At 38.9% G+C, this 12855-nt stretch overlaps 1 protein-coding gene across 1 annotated transcript; it reads left to right on the top strand.

Annotated features, from left to right (window-relative positions):
* Positions 1–258: 258 nt before the first annotated feature.
* ZC3H15 (zinc finger CCCH-type containing 15) lies at positions 259–12646 on the top strand. Its single transcript, XM_075093990.1, has 10 exons — positions 259–489; positions 2785–2886; positions 5242–5353; positions 7114–7266; positions 8348–8439; positions 9498–9680; positions 10351–10497; positions 10660–10764; positions 11000–11126; positions 11860–12646. The coding sequence occupies exons 1-10, from the start codon at positions 412–414 to the stop codon at positions 12051–12053; spliced, it is 1293 nt and encodes a 430-aa protein (XP_074950091.1). The 5' UTR covers positions 259–411; the 3' UTR covers positions 12054–12646.
* The last annotated feature ends 209 nt before the right edge of the window (positions 12647–12855 follow it).

Genomic DNA, 12855 nt, shown 5'->3' with positions numbered 1-12855 from the left:
CCGCTCGGCGAGGTACGACCCCGCTGAGGGGTGGTTACTGCCACCGGCCGCGCCCCAGCCTCGGCGCCGCTCGCTGCCACAGGCAGCAAGAGAGACCGCCCGCCCCGCGCCCGCCCCGCGCCCGCCCCGCGCCCGCCCCGCGCCCGCCCCGCGCCCGCCCCGCGCCCGCCCCGCGCCCCCACCCGGCGCACGGCACCGGCCCGGGGAGGAGCTGCCCGTCGCGGGGCGGGGCCCGCCCCGCCCTGCCCGGGTTGCCCCGCCTCTCCGTGACGTCAGGCGGAGCGCCCGGCCGCGCGCTGCCTGCCGGGAGGGTGCCGGCCTTGCGGGGGGATCCGTTGCGCCTCCGCGGCGGCGGCGGCTCCGTCGCGTCCCGTCCCCAAGAGCCCCCTCCCGAGAGCCGCCCGCCCCGCCATGCCCCCCAAGAAGCAGCAGCAGCCGGCGGGGGGCAGCAAGAAGGCGGACCAGAAGAAGAAGGAGAAGATCATCGAGGTGAGGCGAGCAGGGCCGCGGGCGGGCGGGCGGGCCGCTCTCCCGCCGCGGCCCTCCCCTAGCCCTCGCTGGGGCCTGCCGCTTCCTGCCCTTTCCCTTCTGAGGTGGGCAGCTCTCCCCTGCCGCCCCCTCGGTTGCCGGACTCCCCGAAAACCCGCCGTCACGGCCCGCGGGCGGGCAGGCCGGCGGGCGGGCCCACGGGCCGCCTCCTCAGCTGAGGCGTCCAAGGAGGTGGCCACGAAGCCAGGAGCGCTGTGTGCGCGGAGCGGTGCGCGCAGGCAGGGCCGGCGGGTGCCGCAGCCCGGCACGGCAGCCCCGTTCCGGGGGGTGCTGGTTCCCCTCCCGGCCCCAGCCTTGCCCCGATCTGTCAAATCACTGACCTTTAAGTTGTGCCCGTGGCCCCTTCTCGGAGTCGGGGCTTCAGCCCACACATTTTCTGACCAGCGCTGTCTTTGGACTGAGCGTTATATGACAAGAGCGCTCTTCCTTTTTGTCTTTCTTGCCCTTTCTCTTCTCTATCTCTATGTTCTATGTCCGTGTTCGTGGTTTGGGTTGGGTTGGGTTTTTTTTTTTGACACAGTTGGATCTGTGTGGCCAAGGAGGCATTTCCTGGAAGAACAGTTTAGTAAATCTTTCATAGAACTTGAATGCAAAATCATTTGAAGATTAATCAGTAATACCTCATATTCTGTTTAAACTTCTGATGCTTAATTCTCTGGAAAAAACAGATTTTAGAAAAAACTACTGGAAGGGGGGGTGTAAGTTAAGATTGTAACGCAAATCTTCCACTACACACAAGAGAAAAAAAAAGCTATGTGGAGAGCACAAGGAGGGAGCAGTTAGGGAAAATTAAATGTTTGCCTGCATCTGTTGGCAAGAACGTTAGTAACTCTTCAGCTCTTTAGGCAGGATACGTGTGCGACGCAAGTGTTCTTTTACATTGAGCACTGCAGAACATGGTTTCTGTGTTCTGTGGAAACAGTAGTTTAGAGCAGTTATTCTCTGGTGCTTCAGTATTTCTGACGTTCTTGCTGAATCCAGCTACACAGGAAAATTCTGCTTTTTATTACCAAAAAATGCAGCTGAAAGGGGAAAAACTTGGATGGATTATTAACGATAATTTATTACATAATTGAAATACATAGAGATTATTTATTCCATGTGGCATTTGCCACAGAATGCAAGTGTGTGAATGATCTATTTTCTTTCCCAGCTAGTTATTTTGAGAAACTACAGACTTTTCAAATTAGCATAAAGTAACAGAGGAGTAGCTGCTGTTGATAGGGGATACATTGTAAATGAAAACAGCGTGACTCTGGAAATCTGGAACTGTTTATTCTATACATCTCCTATAATGTATTTTTGGATTGGTACATCTTCCAAAAAGATGTTTTAACTGAGGTATTATCACTGGATGAACATCTGTTACTTGTTCCTGGAAAGTAAAAAAAGTTGGTATCATATCAAAGGCATGGATAGGTTTTTAATGTAGGTATTTCAGTTACGAAAAGTGATTTCTGCTTTAGGTACTTGTGGAAGTGAGCTATTTTTTTTGAAAGAAAATTTCATAGGTTTGGGATAGAAACCTGTCTCTAACAGTAAAACTAGACATGTAGAGGAAAAATTGTTTCAGCCAGTAAACAAACTACTTGCAGCGGAGTTTAGGAAGCGCAAACACCTGTCTGGACTTGACATTGGAGAAGGACTTATCTTCAAACTAGTACAGTTAGAAAAAGAAAAGCTTGAAATACTTGAATATAAAAAGTAATATGTTACATATGGCAATATTAATCTGCATAACAAATATATAACACTTATATGAATGCTTGAAGATAAAAGTAATAAGTGATTTCAGGTATATGGGGGGGAAAAAAAAGAAGCAGTATTTATGGCTATTTAGCCTTCATATTTTCCTCAGATGTTACCTGGGTGGTCACCAAAACTATCTTGTCCTGTTTTGTGGGGCCTGAAAACACTGTGTGTGTACGCTCACGCTAGTATTTGGACACAGGTAGGTCTGGTGATGATAAAAACAATAGCTCACACAATAAAAGCATTTGGTAGGTTCTCCTGAAAAGCAAATTTTAAAGATGATATGAGGAATCTAAATATTGTCTGTAGTGTTTCTTGGATTACTTGTGTTGCTAGAGGAAGTAGTCTGTGTTTAACTGAAAACCTGAGAGGAGTGGCAAATCTTGGGTTTTTTGGTTTTGGGGTTTTTTTTGTAACAACTTAAACTTGTTCCAACTGCTGGACAGTTTCAATTAATTTGGCTGTATTTATCCCTTAATTTAGGACAAAACATTTGGTCTAAAGAATAAAAAAGGTGCAAAACAACAGAAATTTATCAAGGCTGTGACTCACCAGGTTAAATTTGGTCAGCAAAATCCACGCCAGGTAAGCATTTAATCTGTAATGTTTTCCCTCTGTATAGTGAAACAATCTTTCACTATATATATAGATTGTCATAATAGTGACGTAGAAAAAGGTTGAGATGTTACTTGTCTAATGTATTGTGACTAGCACAGAGAGGACTAGATAGTCCTCTTGCAAAGCTTGCCTAGCTGAGAATTATGTGCTGAAAAACCCAAACTCAACCAAGAAGGGGGTGTGTTTCTTTACACAGTATTCTAATAGTGGCATGATTGAGTTTAAGGTAAATTGTAGAAACTGGCTATTAGCAAAGTGTGGTTATATATTATTTCACTTTTTTCCCCTCCTAAAGTCCCACCTAATTGAAGAAATAGTGAACTATTAAAAATAAGAGTAGTTGTTACTAATACTAGAATTGGAATTGGGGGAAGATTTAAAAAAATTTATAAGCCCATTTGTGCGACTTCTACTTACAGAAGTGTTTATTATAATTTGAAATGGAAACAAGTTTGACAAGTCTGAAACTATTTGGTGAACTGGTTAAAGAAACTTAAATTTTGAGCCACTCTCTACTACTGGGCTCTTTTGTACGATGAAGTAAAATGGCACATGGCTGAGATACAATGCTTAGATTACACTTAGTCAGAAAGCAGAAACTTCATGAAAATATTATATAATGGAAGTGAGCCTGGTCTCATTCCTGTGATGCTAGGGAAGCTAGCTGCTAAGTATTTATGCAGCTTCCTGTTCTATGAATAAGCCTGCAGAAGATTACGTTTGCATCAGCTGAATTCATGATGTCATGATTTGTGTTCTATTCCTTGCATAACATAAGAATGAACTAACAACCGTCAGGTACAATTTTAAAGGTAAAGTTGATATTTGGGTCATTAGATCTAACCATTTCTTGTAGTGGAAAGGGCTGCTTGATGTCACTTCAAAAACATTGGTGTTACTCAAACAGTTCTTCTGAAGTTTCTATACGAAATCTCTGAATCTGTAGCATTTAATGGAATACCAGTATGTAAATTAGCCAACCTAAAATAATTTGCTTCCCAAATGCTCTTAGCTGTTGACTGATGGATGTCAGAAGCTAATTTTTAGTCCTGATTGTACCTGTCTTATGCTGTAAAATGATTTTCAGTTAGGGTTGTCCCTGAGAAAGAAAACACTTTAAAGTGATTATTGTTGTGTCCTGAGATACAAATGGAAATGCTGCCAAGGTGGGTTTTGTTTTCTTTTTTGAAAGAGGAAAAAGACAAGCTTCATCTTCATGTTTTTAGAACTCTAGGGTGAAACAAAAGCATTCTTAAAGTACTGGTTTTTGTAGTTGACGTATGTGGGTCTGTGTGCTATATAAAACAGGATTTATGGACTTTGAGTATGAAAACTGAGTGTTCTGTATGTGGCCCAAATTAATCAATTCCCTTTTAAAACACTTTGGTGTTTTCTTGCCAAATTCACCCTAAGAACAAAGCTCCTTTTTAAATATTACAATGTATTTTACCAATAAAGTACCCCACATGTTTGTATAGTGGTGTTAGTCTCATTAGCTTCCCTTAAGGATAAGAATCAAATCATCTAATAATGTTTCTCCCACGTTCTTTCCTCTGTCTTCATCCGTCTCTACCACTCTGCTATAGATATAGGCCTTTTCTGGATTATCCAAACAGGGCAAGGCAGAGACACAGGGTTTTGGTTTTGGGGTTGTTTGTTGGGGATGGTTTTTTTTTTTATACATAAACTTTTCTTTTCCTAGGTGAGCTTGTTTTTTCAGACCTTGTCCCCTAGTACCTATAAAATGAATGTTCTTGTCTTACAAACCATTGGTTATCGATGAACTGATATAAATTCAAACAAAAAACTCTTCTAAAAGCAGTTCCAAACTTCTACAGGCAGATTGCCTGGAAATGCTGCTGGTATATGTGAAGAGAAAGAACAAAGCAGCACATAGGGGACTAAAGATAGAGAAGCTTTTTGCACAGATTTTGAAGTAACTGCACTGAACAGTTGCATTGCTAATGGATCGCAAAAGAGCGACTAACTTTTCCTCTCCATAGTCTCGATATCTTTCACTTGATTTCCTAGCCTGTAGAGGTGGAATAGAGGTAACTGTGTCATCTAATTGTACCTACCAGCACCTCGCAGCATCCCTGACAAATTGCGTTTGAAATCGGTTTGAAGAGTCAGTACCACTAGATGGCACTGGCTGTTCACGCAAGGGCAAGAGTTCTGAGACATTCAGAAACCACAGGTTCTTTCCCTCCCCCCCTTTTAAACTAATCTAAAATGATTTGCTATTTTAATGTACCGTTCATGTGAAGTGAGTAATGTCATTGTAATTATATATTAATAACTTCCAATTTGGGGTCATTATAGGCTGCTCAAACAGAAAGTGAGAAGAAATTAAAAAAAGAAGATAAGAAAAAAGAATTACAAGAATTAAATGAACTCTTCAAGCCTGTGGTTGCTGCACAGAAAATTAGCAAAGGTATGAGGAATTTAATTCTCTTCATTTATGTTCTCTTATTCCTATATCTGCTTCAGGTAAAATAACTTTTGAAAAATGCTGGTTCATTTTAAATTAAGAAGATATGTTTGTTTCCTTCTCTATCTAGCGTACCAAGTAGATGGTCAGTTAAGATTTTACTTCTTTTTAGGAAGTCATCTGGGGTTACTAGACCGTTAGAGTATCAAAAGCTACCTTGATACTGACAGGGTAGCTGTAGGTACTCTGCTGTATTCAGGTTCTGGATCAGTGGCATGACTTTTTTTGTGTGTGTGTGTGATGGTATTTGGTTAAAGCAGCCTATCTACCCAGGGAAACGTGAACATCCAGGTATTAAAAGGAATATAATATGATAACTATTGTCTTCACAGAAAACTTGTATTCAAATCAGAACAGTAAAAATTTGGCAATCACTCCTGTCCCACCCCACAGTTAACAGTAGGACTTGGTTTCAGAAGTGTGGTCTTATTTGAACTCAGTTACTGAACAAACTAGTTTTGTGATGAAATGTAAGTTTAAGAGTATTTGATGCTTCTAGGAAACACTACAATTGGCTGCCGTCTGGGGGAGAAAAGAAATCATACTTTTAGGAATAAACTAAATGTTATTCAACTTTTTGCTTTATTAATCTTCTGGAACTAGTGAAATGATGTGTAATATTTTTTTGACTAAACGAGTGTGATTTCCATGTATGTTCTTAAAGCAAACCTGATGTTTGTTTGCTGTGGTGCTTAGTAGCAACAAAGGCCAGTTTCCTGTTTATGATCTGCAGTGGTCAGCCTTCTCCAAATAAAGCAGCTCTTGACTTGAAGTTATTTCAGAACACTAATGCTGTCCTAATTAAAGCTTTGCCTTTGTATTGAGATTGCCAACAAGGAGAGGTATATTACCTGAAGTTCTTGTAGGGATCCACTCAGGGTTTAAAAACTAGATTTGTAGTTAAGATTTTAAACAGATGTTGCTGTAAATACTCTAGTCACTGATGACTCACACCAAGCTGAAAATCAGCAAGTGAAAAACTTGAGCTTAAAATCTTACGTGAGCACTTAATGAATATTACAGGTAAAGCATTTCTGATTTAGTCATGTCTCATAAATGTGTTTCTACCTGCTTTAGTTTCTTTTCTCACCTCCTAATGGTCAAATAGTTCCTTTAGTGGGATGGTACTTACTCAAACTGTAGTTAGGTTGATCGAATAGTTCGTACTGTAACAAAAAGTTGCTTGATTTGGGGGCTATGAGCAGCCATCTTATTTCTATTCTTAAAGAAAGTGGCCTGAATGAGCGCAGGCTAGATCATAATAATTTATTCTAGTGTGGTGTTGATTTATTAAGGAAGGGCTGACATCCTGAAGATGCTTTACTGTGTATTAGAGGCAAAAATAGCTTCTTGAATGGGAAAGAAGTTGCACAGAGTGATATCTCGTATGTATTACACAAATGAATAACATGCTTGGGTACACTGCTGTCCATATTTCTTTAGTCAAGTGCCAGCTTTAATACTTAATGCAAACATCATGCTATACAAGATAAATATGACATATTCAGGACATGGAGCATTCACTTGTGACGAATTTCACATTAAATATCTTTCATTTTTAAGAACATGTTTTCATTCTCTGCAGATCCTAAAGACTGTATGATCCCAGATTTTGCTGTCAGAACTTCTAATATACAGCTTTTGCCCCAGTTTTGTGTATTGCTTGAAAAGAATATTAAAATATAAATACTGTATTTACTCAGGTGCTGACCCCAAATCTGTAGTTTGTGCTTTCTTCAAGCAAGGACAATGCACTAAAGGAGACAAGTGCAAGTTTTCTCATGATTTGTCTTTGGAAAGGAAGTGTGAAAAACGAAGTGTCTACATTGATGCAAGAGATGAAGACCTTGAAAAAGGTATAACGCTTCTAGAAGGTGACTGCTCAGCTATTCTGATTCTGCAACTGGATTTTTAAGCTTAAGTTTTCCTGGGTTGTGGTTATGACCCTGAAGAGCCTGGTCAATGACCAAGGCAACCCATACTGCTATGTTCAAAATCATGAACAGCAGTGAAACTTCTTTTAAAAAGTTTGCTCGCAATATTCTGTAGACCTTTATCACTAGGTCATGCTTCTTTTTCTATAATGGATGGTGGGTTTTTAATTCTGCTGTGTAATCTGTTATACAAGTAGCAAGTTGTACAGTGTTTGGTCTGTCTTATAGTTGCTTGTTTCTTCTAAGTTCTATATAACGGAAGTGCAAAAGTGCAACAGAAATGTAAAGAGCAACCATAGCGGCCTTCCAGAACTAGTGTTTGCTGAAATGTGCACAGTTCTAGAATTCAGGATAATTTGAATTTTTTTCTGTGACTTGATCTCCTTTCTCCAAATCATTTGTTGGCAAAGTACTCTGGATTTTACTTTTACTTAGCAGGGGTTAGAGATTTTATAGTCAAAATAATTTCTTTTGGTTTTCCACAACTCATAACAACTCAGTTGTCGTTTTAATTTTGGCCTGTGTCCTAAATGAGTATGATAGGATCCCATAGATTTGCTACTGCTGTTGCCACTGGTGATCTTGCTTCTTTTGATGGCACCTTCTTTTCACTTCAACACAAAAAAATTTGGTATTCTCTCTTTCAATCCTCAAGTTCTGTGTTTTTGGACATTATCCTCCAACCTTCTCTCTTATTCATATTCCTTTTCCTCTTTTTCCTTGCCCATGCTTAGTAGTGTACAGGTGGAATGATGCATTTTTTTGTCTTTAACTGAAACACACTTTATGCATGTCAAAATAAATTTCTAAGACCTTTGAGGAAATTGTCTTGCAAGGAGTGCAGGAGAATTTGAAAACTTCATTAAAAGCCTGAATTTGTTTTCCATTCTATAAACTAAGATATAGGAATTGCATATTAAAACTATTATTAGGGAGAAAAGCAACTTGACAGCGTCATTTAGTATTTGGAACTTTTGTGAAACCATCTGTTGTCCGTTTCTAGATACAATGGATAACTGGGATGAGAAGAAGCTTGAAGAAGTGGTGAACAAGAAGCATGGTGAGGCGGAAAAGAAAAAACCCAAAACTCAAATAGTATGTCTTCTTTTTTTTTTAATTGAGCTGTAGTAGAAAGAATTAACTGCAGACTGGTATTGGTTACGGTTATCACTATCTAAAGGTTTTGAACAGAGTATTATAACAATATTCAAAGTATACAGTTGGGCTGATAGTATGTCTGATAATGTAATTAAAAAACCAAAACCACCCCAAAGCTCTTTCAGTCATCTTAAGGTTTTTTTCTCACATGAAATATAACTGGACAGTAGATGAAGCGCTTTCAAAAGAGAAATGCTGAAGGAATTGGTAATATATCTAATGCATCCTACTTGCTTAGAAGATTCAAGTGTTGTGATTAGTTAGTCCTGTCATCTCATTCTAGTGACTCCCATGTATATAGTAGCTCATTTGTGTACTGGGTGACATATAAGTTGAAACTTTCTCCTGTAAGCTGAAACCTACTGAGTCATTTGTAGTTCCTGACCCCTAACTTCAAGAATATTCTTTGGCTTGTGCACTAAATGGTATAATATATTAATCTCTTTTTCATTCTTTAGAACTCTCTCACCTTGTTTTCAATACCAAATAATTAAGTATTCTATTGACACTGCTTACATTTGCAAAAGTTAAAATCTGATGTGGCTAAGTGTGAAGTATTGATTGCTTGTTAAGAGTTCCAGAATGTCATCTTTACCTTAGGATCATGAGCTGGAAGGTTTAACGTCTGAGGCAGATTCCATTTATTTTGATTAAAACTACACTGGTGTTGATGAGCAGGAAAAGAAAGACCATCAGCATGCTTTTACATGTGCAGCTCCATTTACAGTAATATGCAGTTCCCAGTCTTCCGAGTCATCCTGTCCTTCTAAATTGGGATTATATTAAGGGGTAAAAGCTGACTATGTGAGTGTTACATAATTAGTTGCACTTTTTTTGCCTACTTTCTTAGCAGCAATGCATTTCAAGTGCTGCTTCTGTTTTAAGCACAACTGGCTTTGAATTACTGTGGTACTGACATGCAGTAGCTGTCCATGTAGTGTAAATTGATGGGGATGAAAAGAGAACATAGTGCTAACAACCATTGTTTTATACAGGTCTGCAAATATTTCCTTGATGCTATTGAAAACAACAAATATGGATGGTTTTGGGTCTGTCCAGGTGGAGGAGACAACTGCATGTATCGCCATGCTCTCCCTCCAGGTTTTGTATTAAAGAAGGACAAAAAGAAGGAGGAAAAGCAAGATGAAATATCTTTAGAAGATCTAATAGAAAAAGAGGTAAAGTTGTCAGACAGGTACCTTCTGGTGGTATTAGTTTTTGTTACTGAAGAGGCGGTTGCAAATACTTAAAAAGTATAAAATGTTTTTATAGCTGTATGAGCTAGGGTGGAGGATGCATAGTGTTTCACGTTTTCGTTTAGAAACTATTACCTAGTGAATAGATTGAACTATAGCAGTAGACTTATTAGTGCAGGTGTTGCTAGTTCTTTTTTAGGAGGCTTCTATTTCTTACTGCTATTTTAACTTGATCAAACAACAGTTTTGTGGGCCTTTCACATCTCCAGCTCACTGCCTCCTTAGTTCTCATGTAACTCTAATGAGGAAGCAACACCAGGAGAATGGGGCCTTCTGAACGTGTTGCATTGCTGCTCTGCTTATTTCTGTCACGATTGCCTGGAGTGTTAATTTGAGGAGAACCTGAGCTATTATTGGTTTCTTTCCTCCTCCACTTTTCATGTTAACTTTCATGTTGACTTGCCTTACTAACTGGAAAATTGTGAGTTGATTCAAACTTGAAGTTGGTGGTGCTTCAACTTAAGTTGAAGAGTGAAGAACGAATTAGAAAGAAATGTTTTCAGTTAGTTTCTGGAGAAGAGTAATTAAATCTCTAATTTATTTTAGCCTTTGGAAACAATTTTGAGCATTAATCAGTCTCTTTACTTGACAGCGTGCTGCCTTAGGACCAAATGTTACCAAAATTACTCTAGAGTGTTTTATTGCATGGAAGAGAAGAAAAAGACAAGAAAAAATTGATAAGGCCGAGCAAGATATGGAGAGGAGGAAAGCAGATTTTAAAGCTGGCAAAGCATTGGTGGTATGTTCTACACTCCAATTCTTAATGTAAGAAGAAAGACAAATAAGTTTTTGTAATATGGTAGCTGGCCTGGAATTGCTTTGCTTTTTTCTTTTTTTTCCTTTTTTTTCTCAGTATAAATTCTACCAGCTGATAAAGTAAGACTTCTTTTTCTGTGAATAGATAAGTGGACGTGAGGTATTTGAGTTCCGACCGGAGCTGGTTGATGCAGATGATGAAGAAGCAGATGACACCCGTTATATTCAAGGAGCGGGAGAAGATGATGAGGTGAAGAACAGTATTAAGTTGAATAATATTTCAAGTTACATTCAAGTTTGAAAATTTTGAGAGGTCTTCCAGTGCAATTAATAAGCTTGGTTCTGTATTTAACACCGCTATAGAGTGTATTTTGTCACAATTTTGGTGTCAAAAGGAAGACTAAAAAAATTCCATAGAAATCCTGCAGAAATGAGAATTTCTGTGGAAAAGTAATTCATGCAGAGTATCTTGGTTTATTTTTCAGATGGAAGACCCTGTGTGCATAAATGATGTAGATTTGAACCTGTATGTCCCAAAGGCTGTAGATGAGACTGGTATTACTGTGGCTAGTCCTGAGCGATTCAGCATGTACAGTTCAATAGAAAAAGATGGTAAGCTCATTATTTCGGTATCACTAAATACAGGTTTGAATTGTTATCAGCTTCCCAAAAGGTAGATGGAAATGAATTACTGATCTGCTGAAAAGAAGCATTTGCTTAAAAAGGGCAGGGGAGTGAAATTACTATCAATGATATGTGTAGTTAACGAAAGAAAAAGCTTGTAGTAAATGCTATGAACTTAAGGATATAAGAAGTGCAAGTTTAAATAAAAGGTAGTGTTTATGGCCACTTCAAGTAAGTCCTTAAGATGTTTGTTTTAGCAGTTTCCCTTTTTTTCCAGATGTAGTAAATAATTGAATAAGTAATATAAAGAAAAATCCAAGCTTTTCTTCATGTTTCTAGCTAGCTTAAATTAGCTTGTGATTTCTTAGAGCAAAGTCTTGATCTTGGTGTGCTTGTGGAATGCATACCCTGATCTCTAAGACCCTGAGCCTTTTAAGTGCAGATATTGAGTAGGAGCAGCTTGTTAAGTTTGACGCAGTTATGAAAGTAGGAGTTTGAGGAGTTGAGCATTTGAGTTGTTTTTTCAACCTGTTTTAATAATTGATGATCCAAATCTGCATATTAATCAGGTACATGCAATCTAACCAACAAGTCTACATCAATTTCGAATAAAGTAACTCCTTCATAGTGTCAAGACTTCCAAGCCTGTTTAGTAGGATTGTGAATTAGTGATTAAGTAACCTGTGACAGTGAAATGTGTAAGAATTATTTTTATTTTCAGATAATAAATTAAGTGAAGCTTCTGGTGGTGATATAAATGGCAGTGAGCAAAATGATTTAGAGGAAGATAATGATGAAGATGGGGAGTTGGAAAACGGAGTAATTGATGCAGTTCCAGTTGACGAAAATCTTTTTACTGGAGAGGACTTGGATGAACTAGAAGAAGAACTAAACACTCTTGACTTAGAAGAATGAATTAAAAAGCTCAAGTGAGGAGTTCAATCTATGTGACAAAGTGAAAACTGACTACATTTTTTCTCCTTTTTGAATAGAATTCTTAAACAGGATGTTTATGGTTACCCAGCTGATGCTGATGGGCACGTCATATACCAGGAATATTTTCTTTCAGTCTCATCTACTCCAATCTTGACAGTAAGATATTCAGAGTAGTTCAGAATTACCTGACAGCTGAATTTGCAGAAAATGAGATTATAACTTTAAACTAAAAGTAGGAAGCGTAACTGCTTTGCCAGTATGCAAGTGTAAGTGAGCAATTTGATACCAGGTACAGTATAAAAGTCAAAGTATACATTCTTCACCAGAACTGCATTTCTATTAGCGATTGTGTTGATTTAGGAGCTGCCTGAAGTGTTTTTAGGCAGTGTACTCTAATGGAGCTGATGCAGATTATGCTTCTTTAAGTGGTGATTAGCTTTATTTGATCAGCTGGATACTGAAGATTGTGAACGGATACATCATACAATACAGTGCCCTCTGTTTAAAATGTTTTGAACTTTCCCACCGCCTTTTGCAAAAGAAACTGTAAATAAAAACTATCAACTTTAAAATACTTGTGTTGATTTTTCTCTCTTAAGTTAGGATATCGTACCAAACTGTTAATAACTTCATTTGCTAATACAGTGATAAACATTTTTCTCTCTAGTCCTGATACAGAAGCGATGATGTTGGCCTCAGTTAAATTAGGGCTACCTGCAATTAAAATCTTCTTTCTACACTTCATGTAGTGTAAAAATCAGCAGCTGATCTTGCTTCCCCA

Source organism: Phalacrocorax aristotelis, chromosome 5 (genome assembly GCF_949628215.1).
Source record: "Phalacrocorax aristotelis chromosome 5, bGulAri2.1, whole genome shotgun sequence".
NCBI classification, from domain to species: domain Eukaryota; kingdom Metazoa; phylum Chordata; class Aves; order Suliformes; family Phalacrocoracidae; genus Phalacrocorax; species Phalacrocorax aristotelis.
The sequence above is the reverse complement of the archived record's forward strand: the minus strand, read 5'-3'. Positions and strand labels throughout refer to the sequence as shown.